General features: G+C 46.0%; 1 protein-coding gene across 1 annotated transcript in view; it reads right to left on the reverse strand.

Annotated features, from left to right (window-relative positions):
• Nucleotides 1–2,306: 2,306 nt before the first annotated feature.
• The window catches only part of Nim1k (NIM1 serine/threonine protein kinase), a 40,774-nt gene continuing 23,993 nt past the window's right edge, over nucleotides 2,307–19,087 (reverse strand). The window contains exons 2-3 of the mRNA XM_045139048.1: nucleotides 5,290–5,558; nucleotides 2,307–3,178 (exon numbers count right to left, since the gene is read on the reverse strand). Of these exons, the coding sequence (XP_044994983.1) occupies nucleotides 2,429–3,178; nucleotides 5,290–5,478 (939 nt within the window). The 5' untranslated portion in view covers nucleotides 5,479–5,558 and the 3' untranslated portion in view covers nucleotides 2,307–2,428. The remainder of the gene's footprint in view (nucleotides 3,179–5,289; nucleotides 5,559–19,087) is intronic.

Raw genomic sequence — 19,087 nt, forward strand, 5'->3', positions numbered from 1 at the left:
GCAAAAGCTTAACCTTATAACCACAGACTCTGGCTGGTAAATCCAGGGCCCCAGATTGGCTTACTCCCCACAGTGAGCTGCTGGCCAAGGAGATCTATGAGGTCCCCAAAACAATGTAGGCCATGGTCAAAACACTTGATTATCTGCCAGAGCTAAAAGGTAAGACCCTATTGCTAAAGACACTGCAGGCTGTGGTTACAGGACATTGAAATAACATGCCGGGACCAAAAGGGAGACCAGCTCCTCCAGGCTAGCCCTCTTGGTGTTGGAGAGTCCCCTTGGAGCCACCAGAGGACAGTGGCCACCCACAGCATGAGTAAGCAGGGGACCCTGCAGACTGTGACATCACCAGCGAGACAAGAAGCGCACACTTGTGCAATCGTGGCACGCAGCCTCTGCAGGTGAACAACTGTTCTCTGAACGTGAGGCTTGCCCAGCGGGATCTGTATTTTTACTTATTTGTGTGTGTGTGTGTGTGTGTGTGTGTGTGTGTGTGTGTGTGTTTGTGTGAGCACTCACCAGGGCCTTTTGCCACTGTGAATGAAACTAGACACATGCTTCACTTTTTGTGCCTGGTTTTACAAGGGTAATGGGAATCAAACCCTGGCCCACAGATTTTGCAAGCAAGTGCCTTTAACCATTGAGCAGTTTCCCCAGCTCTGTGACCTCCACTTTCCTGCCCCCAGGTCTCTGACACAAAGGAAGCACATAGCCCATCTGACACCCACACAGCATAATCTGGCATTGCAGGTCAAATGACGCCACTGGGTGTCCTTGCCCAGTGGTGAGCCGTAGCTAAGAGATCAGTCATTCACACCCTGGGCAGCCCCTTAACTTGTGATGCATATAACTCAGAGGATCCTGGAACACTGGCCATCATTGTTTTCCCTGTCCCTCACTCCTGGGCTGAGGAATCCCTTCCTAAATAAATTACATGGGCCAGGTGTGGTGTTACACACCTTTAATCCCAGCACTGGGAGGCAGAGGTAGGAGGATCACTGTGAGTTCGAGGCCACCCTGAGACTACATAGTGAATTCTAGGTCAGCCTGGGCTAGAGCAAGACCCTACCTCGAAAAAAAAAAATTACATGGAAGACTTTTAGGCTCTTTTGGAAGGCCATTTTCTAAGCAGCAGTGGCTGGGCATGCTCTTAGCATTTTCCTGCTGTTCATTCAGCTTTCTTTCACGTCGTATTCATCTCAAAGACACCCTGTTTGGAGTTTCTGGATTGCATCTATTTGATATTTTTCATTTAAAAATAAATATTTGGGGGCTGGGGAAATGGCATAGCAGTTAAAAGCATTTGTCTGTGAAGCCTAAGGATCCCAGTTTGATTCCCCAGGACCCACATAAGCCAGATTGCACAAGGGGACACACGCATCTGGAGTTCGTTTGCAGTGTCTAGAGGCCCTGGCATGCCCATTCTCTCTTTGTATCTGCCTCTTTCTCTCTCTCAAATAAATAAACAAATAAAATATTTTTTTTTTAAAAATAAATAACTGGGCTGGAGAGATGGCTTAGCAATTAAGGCACTTGTCTGCAAAGCCAAAGGACCCAGGTTTGATTTCCCCAGTTCCCATGTAAGCCAGATGCACAGGATGGCGCATGCATCTGGAATTCAATTGCAGTGGTTGAAGGTCTGGTCCACCCATTCTGTCTCCCTCTGCCTTTCTCTCTCTCGTGCTCTTTTAAAAAAGAAATAGTTAGCAAGTGTGTTTGGTACTAGAATACACTATACAGGAGAGAAGGATCTGTCCTGTCACACTTTACCATTTCATCAGCACCTTTAATAGTGCCTGGCATATAGTAAGCACTGGAGATTATATACGTATATAATTTTTTTTTTTTTTTTTGGTTTTTTAAGGTAGGGTCTCACTCTAGCTCAGGCTGACCTGGAATTCACTATGTAGTTTCAGGGTGGTCTTGAACTCACAGCAATCCTCCTACCTCTGCCTCCTGAGTACTGGGATGAAAGGTGTGCACCACCATACCCAACTGGATAAATACTTCTTTTTAAAAAATATTATTTATTTATTTTACAGAGAAAGAGAGAGAGGGAGAATGGGCATGCCAGGTACTCTAGCCACTGCAAACGAAATCCAGATGCATGAGCCCCCTTGTGCATCTGGCTAACGTGGGTCCCAGGGAATCGAACCTAGGTCCTTTGGCTTTGCAGGCAAACACCTTTACCGCTAAGCCATCCCTCCAGCCCTGGATAAATATTTCTTGACTAAATAAATGAATGTTGGAGTTTAACAAAATTCCAAATCAAGCTAGAATCTGAGCTAACAGATTTTTGGGAAAAGTTCATATCTCAAAGTTAAATTTATTTAAAAATTACAAAAATGTCTCCATCCAAGTTATTCATGAAAAAAATAAAACATAAACTCAGCAGCTTTGATCTCAGCTGATTACCAGCAGATGTCATTTATAAAATGGAACAAAATTTGGAGGTATGTCTTATGCCTTTGCAGACACGGGATCCTTTCTTTAGGTCTCTTTCCTTAGGCTCTGGTAGTGTCGTCACTGGCACACTTTCTGAAGCTCTTTTCCGGTGCACGCGATGTAAAACGATCCGGTAGACCCCAGTGACTGAGCTTCGCGCATCTCTCCCTGGGTTATTTCGGATGTGCTCTTCTGTTATGCCCAAATGTTCCAAAGTGCTTTTCACCTCGTGTTCTTCTTCTTTGAGCATGCTGGTTTCTGACAAATGGTGAGGGTCCAGTTGGAAAGGTTCCAAAGGCACAGGGTAGGGCGCTCCTCGCATCCACTCGTTGTTCATGATACAGTTGACCCCATACCTGTCTGTGGGTACAGGCTGAAGGACCCCTCGGATCAGCCTCTGGCAGGACTCCGACACGTGTGAGGGCACACTATAGGTGCCCTCAAGGATGCTCTTCTTCAGTTTAGCCACTGTCTCTGCCCGAAATGGCATTGTGCCAGTCACCATGAAGTACAAAAGCACTCCCAAGGCCCAGATGTCCACATAGACCCCAACATAGTGCGCATCCCGGAAGAGCTCAGGGGCAGCATAGGGAGGAGAGCCGCAGAAGGTGCTCAGCATTTCGCCCTTTTTACTCACTGTGCTGAATCCGAAGTCACCCACCTTCACACAAGTGCTACTGGTATAAAATACATTTTCTGCTTTCAGGTCTCTGTGAATAATTTGGTTTTCATGCTATGGAAAAAGACATGAAAAATTAGTCAATTTTGAAGTAAAATACAAAGATAAAAATGTAAGCCAGAGCCAGGCATGGTGGCGCATGCCTTTTATCCCAGCACTCAGGAGGCAGAGGTAGGAGGATCACTGTGAGTTCGAGGCTACCCTGAGACTCCATAGTGAATTCCAGGTCAGCCTGGGCTAGAGTGAGACCCTATCTTGAAAAACCAAAAAAAAAAAAAAAAAAAAAAAAAAGTAAGCCAGGTATAGTTGTACGCATCTTTAATCCCAGCACTCTGGAGGCAGAAGAAAGAGGATCACTGTGAGTCCAAGGCCAGCCTGGAACTACAGAGTGGTTTCCAGGTCAGCCTGGGATAAAGCAAGACCCGATCTTGGGAGAGGGGGGGTATCAGTCTCTCTACGGCAGGCCAATGGAGCTCAGCGTAAATCAAGGTAGCAAACCCTGATGTAACCTGGAGTTTAATGTAAATTGGTCAATGGTTCTATGGGGTAAGGACTAGAGTTTATTAACACTCAGGAATTAGCTCCAGAAATGAGGCCCAGATCCTACACAGATATACATTCTGAAATAGCAAGTCTTAATTTTTTTTTTTCAAGGTAGGGTCTCACTCTGGCCCCAGGCTGACCTGGAATTCACTATGTAGTCTCAGGGTAGCCTTGAACTCATGGCGATCCTCCTACCTCTGCCTCCCAAATGCTGGGATTAAAGGTGTGTGCCACCACGCCTGGCTGCAAATCTTAATTTTTGAGGTCTTGTTTTCTTGTTTTTCTCTGAGTTATTTCTTGAGACCAAGCAGGAAGATTGGAGCCTGCTCCAGCCTCCCACCCACGCTTCTTTAGATGGACTCCTTTAGATGGACTCCTTTATACAATTCACGAGGGAGAAGGTTGCATTTGGCAAGTTTCTTGCAACAGCTCCTATGTAGGTAGTAGGTGCCTGTCCCCTTTAGCCCTTACACTGTAGACTTCAGACAGTATTCTCAGAACCCCTGACCTATTCACTGTCAAAGGCTTGGGAAATAGGTTAATGTTACTTTTCCTAATGGGTCCCTGGGGGTTAAAAATCTAAGTTTTGTAAGCCAGACAGCCTGGTCACGCCTACACTCAAATACACCAGTGTATGATACAAATGATACTTCTTAGTAAAATGGGGCACTGATAATTACCTCATAAGGCAATTGTGGGAAAGTTATTTGGTTCAGTGCTCAACATGGTTCTTGCACATAAACTCAGTAAAATTTGCATCTGCCCAGGCATGGTGGCACACCTTTAATCCCAGCACGTGGGAGGCAGAGGAAGGAGGATCGCTGTCAGTTTGAGGCCACCCTGAGACTACATAGTGAATTCCAGGTCAACCTGGGTTAGACTAGGGAGACCTTACCTTGAAAAGACATGTTAAAAAAATGCATCTATAACTATAGTTCACCCCTCCTCCTTGCTGGGAGAAGTGACAGAGCCCCGCTTCTGAGGATTCACACCTGTACCCTCTTCTGCTGGCTCTTCTGCTGCTTGCCTATCCCTTTACTGGCAGTAAGTGTGCAAGTCACATTCCTTCCGTGAATCCAGTGTAATTTGTCTGTTACTAGACAGGGCACAAAAGAATTAGCTCTTGAAGGAGCTAGGCAGAGTGTGGCAGGAATCCAGCGTTTTTTAGCTGAAGAGATAGAGAACTGAGTAATAACTTCTCTCTGCCTTTCTCTCCCCCTTCCCCTGCGCAAATAAAGTAATAAATAAAATATTTTTAAAGGGGTAAAGGGCATCCGGACAGGGTTAGGAAAGCAGGGCCAAGAAGCATAAGCAGTGAGGAGTCAACCATCTGGTCACTGAAACATGAAGCTGCAGAAATGAGCGGCCAGGGAGTGGGGGATGTTCACTCAGCTGCTCTGAGAGGCACCTGCCAACTTCTGGAAAAGCTGGGCCTCTGGGAAACGGAGCTCCCTGGATGTTGTTCTGGAGGTGAGGTGCATGACTCCAGCCAGACTTCTCACTCTTCCAGAAGAGACGACTGTCTGCCCTTGCAGAATAAGTCCCACTATGATAACTAGAGGGGAAACTAAGACCCAGGGCAGGTAGGATGGGAGCAAGGTTCTCCAGTGGCCCCTGCTTACCATGTGCTTCACGGCAGACACAATCTGAGCAAAGATGAGCTTGCTTTCTGGTTCAGAGAGCCTCCCCTCAGTGCTGACCTTTCCAAAGAGCTCCCCTCCCCCTGCGTACTCCATCACCAGGTGCAGCCTGGACAGGGTCTCCACAACTTCGTAAAGGCGGATAATGTTGGGATGGTGGAGTTTCTCCATGCTTGAGATTTCCCGGGAGAGCAGCCTCTGTGTCTTCTGGTCTAACTTGGTCTTGTCTAGAATCTTGATGGCCACCTTTTCTAGAAAAATAGATAGATAGATAAATAAATAAATGTCAAAGAAGTTCCAGAATGTTTTATTTATTTATTTACTTTAGTGGGAGAACCAGCATTTAGAACTGGAAGGGTCCTGAATGGGCCCCTTTATTCAATTAGATACGGAGACAAAGCAATTCTTTTGTTTGTTTGTTGTTGTTGCTTCCAAGGTAGGGTTTCATTCTAGCTCAGGCTGACCTGGAGTTCTCAGGGTGGCCTCAAAGCAATCCTACTATCTCGGCCTCCTGAGTGCTGGGATTAAAGGCGTGTGCCACCACGCCCAGCTGACAAAGCAATTCTTGAGTTCAATATCAGGGTCCATACTCAGGCTTGGGTACCAACTCCAGCCTCCCAAGATAAAGGCAAGCTCCTTTGTTCAGCCCTGAGGAGCTCTTTTCTTCAAACCAGTCCTATCTGTAACATAATACCTACGATCCTGTCCACCATCTCCAACTTCCCACATATGATTTAGTCCAATAATTACAGAACTGCTTTTAGCTCTTTAAAAAGAAAATTCATGCCTGGAGCCATTCCTTTATCTTGATATCCTGTCAGTCCCTCATCATTCTCTACCCTTCAATGCTAACTTCCCCTCTGACGATGACCTACTCCAGGACGCCGCCGGACGCCTCTTGTGCTCTGGGAGTCCACAGCCCCATATCCTGCAGCGTCAGCACACTGACCTGTAAACATCCTCGCCCCACCGTCCCTACTCTCCCTGCATGGACTGTGAACTTGACCTTGTCAGTGCCTGACATGTGCTGTGAAGTCTGGCCCCGCCGTCCTCAGGGTTCATGAAGTGTTGGTGAAGACACAAGGAAATTGGCCCACAGTTGTGCTGCTGGAGGGAGGATTAATGGTTGCAATGGTTCTGAATGTAGTTTGGTATCGTATGTTGAAAAGCAAAGCTACGTACTTTTTCACTTTTTAACAACTAATCTTTAAAAAGAAATAATCTGAAACATGTACAAAGGTGCAAGTATTACTGAGCACTGCGAATAGCCAGAAAGAGATAGATAGAAAAGTAGCTCACCTACTCATACAGGATTTGGGGGGCTCAGGAGGGGTCCCCCAAATTAACCCCAAGTTTGGGTTCTTTCCTACTTTTAAAAAATAATAAAGACAAGCTGGGCATGGTGGCACACGCCTTTAATCCCAGCACTCGGGAGGCAGAGGTAGGAGGATCACCGTGAATTCGAGGCCACCCTGAGACTACATAGTGAATTCCAGGTCAGCCTGAGCTAGAGTGAAACCCTACCTCAGAAAACCAAATAATAATAATAATAATAAAGACAGAGTCAAGAAGGAGAAATTATGAGATATTGTTTATTTAGGGAGCAACCACAACTTGTTGGGTTTATTTAAGCGAGAAATCACAAATGGCAGGGTTATTTAAGGGAGATTGGAGGCTAGAGCAGAGTCACAAACAAGTGGGAAATAGGAAACATGCTGTCATGTGGAAACACTGCATGACTTATAAGGTCCATTTAAGAGAAATTGAGGTTGGGGGGGGGAAACTGGAGTAGAGCTGTAAGCACATGGAATAGGACTTAGGTGTATATATAGGGAGACCTTGAAGGAACACACTTTGCATGCGCCATGTGCTTTCCTGTGGAGGGAAGTTAAGAGGGCAAATTGTTATGCTCAAGAAAAAATTAGAGGGACAATATCAAACCAGGCTGGGCATGGTGGCACACGCCTTTATTCCCAGCACTTAGGCAGAGGTAGGAGGATTGCCATGAATTCAAGGCCACCCTGAGATTACATAGTGACTTCCAGGTCAGCCTGGGCTACAGTGAGATCCTCCAGAGACCAAGAAATCCAGAGGAGAAATGAGTCATGAAGAAAGTTACATTCATGGTTATCCCAAATTTAAAGAAATTATGCAGGTAGCAGATCTAGAGTTAGAGAAAGCACCTGCATGGTAGATCTGGGGTGTAAGGGAAATATACACATGATAGAGTCAGAGACCAGAGGAAAATCATGTACGTAATCAAAGTGAGAAGTGACCCCAAACTATAAAGCAGAGGCAAGCAGAAAAGTTCCCCCCAGAACAAGAGAGAGTGTTACCAAGCTGGGTGAACAGGAAGCTAGACTCATGTGTGTCCCTGTGACAAAGAGAAGAGACAGAACCAAGCAGCACAGCCAATAAAAAACAGAGCAGAAAGCCGGGCATGGTGGCGCACGCCTTTAATCCCAGCACTTGGGAGGCAGAGGTAGGAGTATCACCGAGAGTTCGAGGCCATGTCGAGACTACATAGTGAATTCCAGATCAGCCTGGGCTAGAGTGAGACCTTACCTCGAAAAAACAACAAAAAACAAAAACAGAGCAGAGCTGAGGGACTGGGCTGGAGCTAGCAACAGGAAGACTGCAGCCTTTATAGGCAAGGGGAAGACCCAGCTGGATTTTAGGGTTAGAGGATGGATCCCAGAGCCAGCCCACCTGGACCAGCTCATCTAGGTAGCACACTAGAGCACGGGCAGCAGAGGGCACTGAAGACCAAGCTCTGTCAGACATGAGCTCTACTTCTGCCAAGAATTCTTTTCTTGTGCCAGGACAAGGTGGCATTTGGGAGGGCATCTTCTTATTGGACCTCAACCTCTAACTAAAACTGCCTTTACAAAGGCTAGCTTTCTCTTATCCTCCTTCACTATGTTTATAATGGCACATCCAAAACAACAATGTATGCATAGGAAAAGATGTTAAATATATAAGAAGTGAGAAAAATACAAATATTCATGTATATAGAACAATATGGCAGGGCATTTTATCAAAATGTTTATGAGCTATTTTCTAACTATGGGATCACAGAGGGTTTTATTCTAAATTTATTTATTTGAGAGAGAGAGTAAGGCAGATAGAGGGAGAAAGAGAGAATGGGCATGCTAGGGCCTCCAGCCACTACACCACCTCTGCTTTTCAATCTCAGTATTGATTGCCTTTACCTGTTTCTCTAAACTAAATTCTTTAATATTCTTTTTTAAAGCTTTATTTCATTTTTAAATATTTTTATTTATTTATTTGAGAGAGAGAGAGAGACAGAGAGGAAGAGGTACATAGACAGAAAGAATGGGTGTGCCAGGGCCTCCAGCCACTGCAAACTCCAGACATATGTGCCCCCTTGTGCATCTGGTCTAAGTGGGTCCTGGGGAATCAAACCAGGGTCCTTTGGCTTTGCAGGCAAATGCCTTGACCGCTAAGCCATCTCTCCAGCCCTAAACTGAAGTTTTATACAGCCAGGTGGGTGGGTTGTTCTTGAAGGATGTGACAGTTCTTTTGTCAACTTGATCGGATTTAGGAGTCAAAAGACAAGCCTGTTGGGTGCTCCTGTGAGGTTATCTCCAGGAAGGATTAACTGGGGGAGGAAGTCACTTCTCAAAGTGTGCTACAGATAAAGAATCTCTGAAGGAGCACAGACCTCTTCACCTAGCTACCCAGGCCACTCACTTGGCTGCCCTCACTACTCACTTGCGTATGCATCTACCTGCTTTGAACTATCCTTCGCAGACACCGGAGCCAAATTTCGCCAGCCTTGGAACATGAACTGCAGACGGTAGTTCTCTAGGCATCCAGCCTCGTGGACTGGGCAGATATTGGGCTCCTCCACAATCGAGCCTGTAGACAGCTACTGCTGGACTGCTCAGCTCACGTCCTGAAACTAATCCAACAAATCCCTTTGTAATACATACTTGTTCTACTGGGTTTGTTCCTCCAGAGAACCCTGATTACCACAAAGGACTAGAAGGATGAACTCCACCTTCAATCTCTATAGAAGGCTCTTCCCCTCACTGCCTCAGACTTTTCTGAAGGTGCTGACTTACTCTGTTGCGCTCACCTCTTAGTATTGTGAGTGCTCAAGAATCGAGTGGCTGAGGGGTCACAAAGCTCCCAGACATACAAGGCTCTTCCTTTCGCCCCTCTTCATTTTCATGGCTCTTAACAAAGGCTTTCCTCCTAGGCTAGGACCGTAGTTGGGCAGGACAGGTGCTATGGGAATGAGTGCACCCTTAGATTTTGCTGCCTGCGTACCTTCATTGGCTTGCCCCACATTAAATCACACTGTAAGCATGCTTTTTTTTTTAATTCAAGATAGTATATTGATCTGGAATTCACCATATAATCTCAGGCTGGCCTCAAACTCACAACCATTCTCCTACTTCTGTCTCCCGAGTGCTGGGATTAAAGGCATGCACTATCACACCCAGCTCATGCTTTTTAAAAAATTAAATATTCAGCCGGGTGTAGTGGTGCACGCCTTTAATCCCAGCACTCTGGAGGCAGAGGTAGGAGGATCACCGTGAGCTCGAGGTCACCCTGAGACTCCATAGTGAATTCCAGGTCAGCCTGGGCTAGAGTGACACCCTACCTCATAAAAAAATAAAAATTAAAATTAAATATTCTATATGATTCTACATTTGTGCTATAAGTATTCCAAATTGTTTCAGTGGTAGAAACTGCTATTCTGTGAAGAATTCTGTCTCCTTGTCTCCAAATATACTCTTTCAACACGTTCCATGAGCAGCTACTGTGTAATATACTGCCTGGTTTGTACAACCCAGTGAGAGAGAAAGACGGATCTGATTAATGAATGGGAAAGGTCCTCTGTTATTCAGAGCAAGTTGTGATCATGAGGTGCAGCACTGCCTGAGGTGCTAGAGGACCTCTCTGCTGGAGCCCCAGAATAGGTGCAGTAACCCCTGAGCCAACCTACAGTGCTAAAGAGGCAGCTACCCCAGAGCTTTGGAGGAGGTGTTTTAGGGAAGTACTGCCTTTAGACAGCAGGCTGTACGAAGTGTCATAATGTGACTCCCACTACGGAATGATCACACTGCTGCAGTGTGGGTGCAGGGCAGGAGTAGGCTGGCAAGCAGGACCTGGTTGTCGTCACCCAGACAGGACCCACTTGATGGTGGCCGATTTGAGAAGTCAAACTTCTCTCATGTGGTGAAAAGTGACACAGGCTCCATGTAGTAGCAACAACATCAGTAAACCCAGTCTGGGAAACGGAGTGTCTCTACTGTGTACTCATCTTTTGGGCATATTAATCAATTTTCTTTTTTAAAAAAATATTTATTTATTTAAGAGAGTCAGAGGGAAATAGGGAGTGAGAGAGAGAGAATGGGTGCGCCAGGGCCTCTAGTCATTGCAAACAAACTCCAGATGCATGCGCCACCTTGTGCAGCTGGCTTATGTGGGTCCTGGGGAATCAAACCTGGGTCCTTTGGCTTTGCAGGCAAGTGCCTTAACTGGTATGGTACCCCTCTAGCCCCTGTTATGTTTCTGTATTGCTGCCAACATTCTATTAGATTTAGTAGTGAAACTAAATGTACCTTCTAGAAGTTCATTATCACATCAGGTAACCAGGTTTTTGAAATGCTGTGTCTACATTCTTATGTCTTCTTTCCTCCTCCTTGCGATTTTTTGTTTTTGTTTCTTGAGGCAGGGTCTCACTCTAGCCCAGGCTGACCTGGAATTCACTTTGTAGTCTCAGGGTGGCCTCAAACTCACAGCCATCCTACTTCTGCCTGAGTGCTGGGATTAAAGGCGTGCACCACCACGTCTTGCCACACTTGTGATTTAATTCTATTTAATTCACCACTAATGGAATTGGTGTTGGAAACATTTTTTAGTAATTTTGTCTACTTTTACACCAGTGTCTTATTTGTTAGGACGGAACCTTAGAGCATGGCTGCTGTCATTACCATCGTGGTCATGGACAACACACCTTACCAAAAGCAGCTGATAGGAGGAAACGGTTTATTTTTGGCTTACAGTGTCAGTGGGAAGCCTCATGATGACAAGGGAAAGATGGTGTTGGTAGAGGCTGGATATCACCTCCGTGCTACAGCAGGTGGAAACAGCAGCGGGGGCTGGATAGGAGATATGTGGCCCAGGGAGTATATGGGGAAAGTGTCAATGTAATGGGAGCATAAAACAGGGGTTCGTTCCTAGTTTGGGGGACAGAGAAGCTACTTAATACTTTCCGTAGGGCTTGACTGAGAGTTACCTGGCCGGGCGTGGTGGCGCACGCCTTTAATCCCAGCATTGGGGAGGCAGAGGTGGGAGGATTTCCAAGAGTTTGAGGCCATCTGAGACTCCATTGTTGGGCCTTGAGAGGCCCGGACGCAGGCCTCGTGGAACTTCCTGAGCCTAGCTAAGGTTTGGCGACCTGCCTCCAGCCAGTTAGGACTCAGCAGGGCGCCAAATTGCCTCTGGCCTGCTACTTCTGCAAAAAAACGTTAGAGTTCCTACGCGCATTTAGAACCAACCACTTCAAAAGTCGACTGGCCCTCACACCTCATCCTTTCCTGAGATCTCACCTTCGTTCTCACGCTAAGCACCTGCCTGTTACAAAAAGTGAGATCCTGCTTCAACTGGTCTCCCGACTCCTTGTGTTTCTCTCTGGTGACTAGGAGGGGACTGGGCCCCCAACACTCCCCAGCCCGCTCAGCCCCCAGAGACCAGCGGGATCAGCTCTCCTACAGCCCTCTGCCGGAGGAGGACCCAGCAGACCCCAGCATTTGGGAGGCAGAGGCAGGAGGATTTCCAAGAGTTTGAGGCCACTCTGAGACTCCATAGTGAATTCCAGGTCATCCTGGGTTAGAGGGTAATCTTACCTCAAAAACAAGAAAAAGAGTTAGCTTGAAGAAAGCAGGGAAAAGGCAATAAGGAGAGATTCTAAAAAGACCCTGATATCAGGCTGGAGAGATGGCTCAGCACTTAAAGCCTGTGAAGTGTAAGGACCCAGGTTTGATTCCCCAGGACCCACGTTAGCCAGATGCACAAGGGTGCACACGCGTCTGGAGTTCGTTTGCAGCGGCTGCAGGCCCTGTTGTGCCCATTCGCCCCCCACCTCTTTCTCTCTCTGTCTTAAATAAGAAAACATTTTTAAAATTTTCTTAAAAGGATCCTGGTGCCTTAGGGCAATGGTATATAATCTGTTTTGTTTTGTTTTAGTTTTTTTGAGGGAGGGTCTCACTCTAACCCAGACTTACCTAGAACTCACTCTATAGTCCCAGGGTGACTTCAAACTCACAGTGATCCTCCTACTTCTGCCTCATGAATGCTGGGATTAAAGGCATTAGCCACCATAGCCAGCTCTACAATCTGTTATTTTATTTATTTATTTGAGAGAGAGAAAGAAGCAGAAAGAGGGAGAGAGAATGGGCATGCCAGGGCCTTCAACCACTGCAAATGAACTTAACCACTAAGCCATCTCTTCAGCCCTACAACCGGTTTTGATTAACTTTATCAATAAAACATTTTGAGTACTATTCTACTATGCATACATTTATTTATAACTTAGATGCATGTACTATTTTTTTAATTATTTTTTTTATTTTTATTTATTTATTTGAGAGTGACAGGCATAGAGAGAAAGAGGCAGATAGAGAGAGAGAGAGAGAATGGGTGCACCAGGGCCTCCAGCCACTGCAAACGAACTCCAGAAGTGTGCACCCCCTTGTGCATCTGGCTAGTGTGGGTCCTGGGGAATCAAGCCTCGAACCGGGGTCCTTAGGCTTCACAGGCAAGCGCTTAACCGCTAAGCCTTCTCTCCAGCCTGAGATGCATGTACTATTAAATACACACTTTATGCATAATAGATATTAAAAATATACAATCATAAACTGGATGGAAGTCCCAGTATTTTCTTGCCTCCTAGTGGATCATCTTGGGCATGCCCTGGGATATGTGTGCCCTGCCTTAGAGACTACTGCCTTTGAAGAATTAAAGAAGAGAGCAAGTTACCATATGATAAGGAAGGAAAACTGAAGCCCAGATGAGGTTAGTCAGCCGGGGCTGAGGCCATGTGTACTTAGCCTCATGTTAAGAGGCTATAGGAGGCACAGGGATGGGTGCAGGGAGAACACAGGTGTTTATTTTTTTTTTTGAATATTTTGTTTATTTGAAAAAGAGACGCAGATAGAGTGCATGGGTGCACCAAGGCCTCTAGCCACTGCAAACAAACTCCAGATGCATGCACCACCTTGTGCATCTGGCTTGCATGGGTATTGGGAAATTGAACTTAGGTGCTTAGACTTCACAGGCAAGTGCCTTAACTGCTCAGCCATCGCTCCAGCCCCAAACACAGTTTTGTATAGATAGCACACCTGTCACATGTGGGCAGATCCTGCTGAGCTCTTACCCATGCTTTCTTGGGCCTTACCATTGCAGTGCAGGCGGCCTGGCCTTTGTCTCCCATCTCTTCACTTTTAGGATTCTGTACTTTCAGAAGCCTGCTCTATCTACACATTTAGTAAGAGAGAACTACAGGGTGCTTGTTTTACTGGAGGAAAGTTCTTCAGTAGTAGCAATAACCAATCACTGGTAAGAATTGATATATAAAGACTCCTATTCACTTGATCTGCTTATCATAAAACTTAGGCATAATTCATAGCAGGTTAACTGGTAACTCGCTTAGTAACATATCTCTTATTGGCTGCCTTGGCTTGTGCATCTAACTTCCTCAGTCTAGGAGCATTTTACTAAGATCCCTTTCCTCCTAAAGTACTGCACTTAACCCCTGTCTCAGGATCTGTTTCTGGTAGAGTCTAAACTGAGACAACACCAGAGTACAGTGTATCTGCAATTACCAACGCAGAGAATGTAGAAAAGAAGTCTAGGGACTCTTGTCCACTATCCAACATTTGGAAGCCAAAGAGATGAGAATAGCCAAGGAACTTGGGAAGAGACAGCAAGAGGCAACCCCCGAGGGAATGAAGTCCTGGAAATCAGGAGATGAGGGCACTGGAAGGAGGAACAGGAAGCTTGAATTTAGGAACTCGAAGTCACTGGTAAAGCCGAAAAGAGCAATTTTAGCACCATTTTCTCTGAGTTCAAGAGATAATAAAGGGAAAATCGAGACAGAAATGTATAAAGGAGTTTTACTATGGAGAGTGTCAGAGAACAAAATTTGATGTGGGAAGGGGAGAAAGTTAAGAAAGGCTTTCTTGTAATTGACTTTATGGATGTTTACATCAATTAAAAAGTGTAAAGACTGTAAGTATATCACTTAATGCATTTTCTAACCACCACCAAGAGCAAGAAAGAGGACATTTCTTTTTTTTTTTTTTTTTTTTTAGGTAGGGTCTCACTCTTGTCCAGACTGACCTGGAATTCACTATGGAGTCTCAGGGTGGCCTTGAACTCACTGTGATCCTCCTACCTCTGCCTCCCAAGTGCTGGGATTAAAGGCGTGTGCCACCATGCCCGGCTAGGACATTTCTTTAAAAAAAAAAAAAAAAGTTTATTTTTGAAAGAGAAAGAAAGAGGCACAGTGGGTGGGGGGCACCCAGGACCTTCAGCCCACTGTGAACAAACTACAGATGTGTGTGCCCCTTTGTGGCACATGTGCGAAATTGCATACTTGCTTCATGGTGCATCTGGCTATGTGGGACAGGGAGATTCCAACATGAGCTCTTAGGCTTCACAGGCAAGCGCCTTAACTGCTAAGTCATCTCTCCAGATCTAAGAACCATTTCTTTCTTTCTTTCTTTCTTTCTTTCTTTCTTTCTTTCTTTCTTTCTTCCTTCCTTCCTTCCTTCCTTCCTTCCTTCCTTCCTTCCTTCCTTCCTTCCTTCCTTCCTTCCTTCCTTCCTTCCTTCCTGCCCACCCACCCGCCCGCCCGCCTCTCTCCCTCCCTCCCTCCCTCTCTCCTTCCTTCCTTTCTTTCTTTCTTTTGGTTTTTCAAGGTAGGGTCTCACACTAGTCCAGGCTGACCTGGAACTCACTATGTAGTCTCAGGGTGGCATCAAACTCACAGCAATCCACCTACCTCTGCCTCCCAAATGCTGGGATTAAAGGTGTGTGCCACCATGCCCAGTACCATTTCTTTCTTTTTTTGGAGAGACAGAGAGACAGACAGACAGACAGACAGAATTGATGTGCTAGGGCCTCAGCTGCAGCAATCAAATTCCAGACATTTGCACCACCTAATGGGCATGTGCAACCCTGCGCTTGCCTCACCTTTATGCATCTGGTTTACGTGGGATCTGGAGAGTGGAACCTGGGTCCTTAGGCCTTGCAGGTAAGCGCCTTAACTGCTAAGCCATCTCTCCAGCCAGAAAGAAGACATTTCTAGTTTCTCATAGGTCCTCTCTTTTGCCTTTTCTCTGCTGAGTACCTGGATCTCTTCCTATAGTTACTCTGCGATGATTGCAGGTACATGCATATACCGCCCACGTGACCTTCCGTGTGTACCTTGATTTGTGATTCCTTCCTTCCTTCTTCCCTCCCTCCCTTCTTTCTTTCCTTCCTTTAAAATTTTTTTTTCAAGGTAGGGTTTTGTTCTAGCCCAGGCTGACCTGGAATTCACTACATAGTCTCAGGGTGGCCTCGAATTCATGGTGATCCTCCCACCTCTACCTCCCAAGTGCTGGGATTAAAGGCGTGTGCCACCACACCCAGCTTGTGGTCACTTTCCTAAAAGCAGCAGGCCATTGCCTGTGGTGATACAGGCCTTTAATCCCAGCACTCAGGAGGCTGAGGTGGGAGGACTGATGTCAGTTTGAGGCCATCCTGAGACAACATAGTAAATTACAGGTCAGCCTTGGCTACAGTGAGACACTACTTTGAAAAACAACAGCAGCAGAAAAAAACAAAACAAAACAAGAAAAACAGCAAAACTTCTTCATGAAGCCTTAACGCAGATGAGTTAGTTCCCAATGCCCTCCTCGTGGAGGTGGCAGCTGTGAGTGGCCCCCAGGGAAACTACTGGTGCTGCGCCCTCTGCTGGGTGCGCCTCAGCACCATGGAGCTTCCATGAGAAGCTAGTGTAGTCATCAAATGTTTGTTGTTTATAATGCCTGCAGAAGAACTATAAATTTCAATGTGGGACAGTGTCCGAAGACAAGTAGACTGTAACTAGAAACTCTAAGATCTTCATCACAACTTTGACTTCACCACTCAGCCATGACCTCCATGTATCTTCAAAACAGTACTTCCAACTCTTTACTTTCAGATCTATTTCTTCTCCCAGAATATGCTATCCTATGATAAATCACTACATCTGGAAGTTGAGTCAGCTCCATTTCTACCTCTCCCTTACCCTTACCCTTCCTGCTCTTGCCTATGCAATAGATCACAAGTTTTCAATATTTTAAAGCATTTTCCAAATGCACGCTCTTCCACCCTCGCTGTCAGTTCCTTAGTTACTATGGCTGTTTCATCATTTATTGGAACTTCTACATAAATATATTTTGCTCTCCAACTTCAGTTCACCTTCCTCATTGAAATCAAATCATATTAATCACTTACAGTCTTCAATTCCTCCCCAATAGTTGACAAAATTCAAACACACAAGAAGATTCTTTGTGAGCAAGCCACTGCTTGTCACATGCCTCATCTCCAGCACTTTGCAGGTGCCTCCTGCTACTGCCTCTGCTCCGCTACTTGTCAACACTCTGCCTGTGTCACATTTCCACACACTGTAATCCTGTCTCCAGTCCTAGAACTCCTGCCCCTGTGTCTGGTGAAACAGGTTTCTAAGTGTCAAGACTGGTATAAACTTTCATGCTCAGCATGCTCTTCCTGCACTCTGCCCGGCTTGGGGGGCTCACCCACATAGCCTCACGCTGTGGCTGCAGTGGTCAATCGCTCCTGTTGTCTGTGCTGAGCAGTCATGAGTGCCTACAAGACTGGTATAAACCTTCATGCTCAGCGTGCCCTTCCTGCACTGTGCCCGGCTTGGGGGGCTCACCCACATAGTCTCACGCTGTGACTGCACTGGTCAATAGCTCCTGTAGTCTGTGCTGAGCAGTCATGAGTGCCTACAAGACAAGGGGTGTAGCTTATTATCTCTGTAAAATCCAGAACAGAACATGTGCTTGGGGACGTGTATTATACAGCATTTTAATTTAACATATTGCTTTTCAGAGATAGGGTTTCACTCTAGCTCAAGCTGACCTGGAACTTACTATGTAATATCAGGGTGGCCTCAAACTCACGGCGATCCTACCTCTGCCTCCCAAGTGCTGGCATTAAAGGCGTGCGCCACCATGCCTGTCTTTTTAATATATTGCTTTTGAAAATGAACTAATGAGGGTAGGAGAGGTGGTTTAGTGGTTAAGACATTTGCCTGAAAAGCCAAAGGACCCAGGTTTGATTACCCAGGGCCCACGTAAGCCAGATGCACAAGGTGGCACATGTGACTGGAGTTCGTTTGCAATGGCTGGAGGCCCTGGCGCATCTTCTCTTCCTCATCCACTCTGTCTTATTCTTTCTCTCAAATGAATAAATAAAAGTAAAGTATTTTAATAAATGAATAAATAAAAAGGAAGAGAAGAAGAAATGATTCTGGAAATTTGAGCCTAAAGTAAGCGGGAGGAGGAAAGGCAGCATAGAGAAAAGCACATGTACTTGCAACCTCTTTATTTTTGTTGATGACAGCAGATGGGACATAAAATATTCACAAGCTCAGTGCGTCATCTCTTTTGAAATTTCTAATCAGCCTAAAAGGAGATTCATGAGGGCTCTCAGCTTGCCTATCAGTTTGCAAGACCCAAGAGAATCTGCACTGTTAGCTATAAAAATAAACTCCAGCCAGCAGAGAGACCCATGTCAGTGTCTTATTTCTAGGGAGCAGCTGGTACATTTTATTATTATTTTTTACGTTTTAGCTACTGTCCTGGACGCTGCCCTGCACTGAAGTCTTATTCATGTGTCTTAGAGAGCCTGGTGACAATTCAGGAGAACCTGGCCACTCTCCACTTTTTGGCCCCCTTTCACTTTCCATCCCGTACCAGAGGGCATACGGTGCCTTTGGGAATGGAGCTAGACCCAAGGAGAGCGTGTCTTCAACACAGGGAACTGCTGTGGACTCCAGAACTTGGGACATGGCTGTGTAGTTGTCTTTAAATGGCAACAGTAAAGAAGCCTTGCCACTCAAGTCCCCGTGTACACACAAGTCCCCGTATATACACAAGTCCCCGTGTACACACAAGGCCCCGTGTAGGCACAAGTCCCCGTGTACACACAAGTCCCCATGTACACACAAGTCCCCATATATACACAAGTCCCCGTGTACACACAAGTCCCTGTGTACGCACAAGTCCCCGTATATACACAAGTCCCCGTGTACACACAAGTCCCCGTGTACGCACAAGTCCCCGTATATACACAAGTCTCCGTGTACCAGCGACTGGAAGGCAGAAACAAGGAATTCCTGGGTCTCACTGGTTAGCTACTGTAACAAAATAAATGAGTTCTGAGCTCATTGACAGACCCCACCTCAGAGAACACGATGGGGCTGAGGACAAGACTCAGGGTCAGGCACGTGCTTTGCAAGCAGCAGTTCCTGGCTGTGGATCCTGGAGACCCAGCTAAAGCCAGACTGTCATCCCAGGGCGCCTTTGGTGACAAGAGAGGTGGAGATGGGAGAATCTCCTGGCTCCACAGTGGTGAATGAGAGACGTTGCCTCAAGCTGTAGGGCGAGGACAGATACCAAACGTTGTCCCATAACCTATAACACACACACACGCACAGACACACACACACACAGAACGAACATTAAGG

This window comes from Jaculus jaculus, chromosome 20, assembly GCF_020740685.1.
Source record: "Jaculus jaculus isolate mJacJac1 chromosome 20, mJacJac1.mat.Y.cur, whole genome shotgun sequence".
In the NCBI taxonomy this organism is placed as follows: Eukaryota; Metazoa; Chordata; class Mammalia; order Rodentia; family Dipodidae; genus Jaculus; species Jaculus jaculus.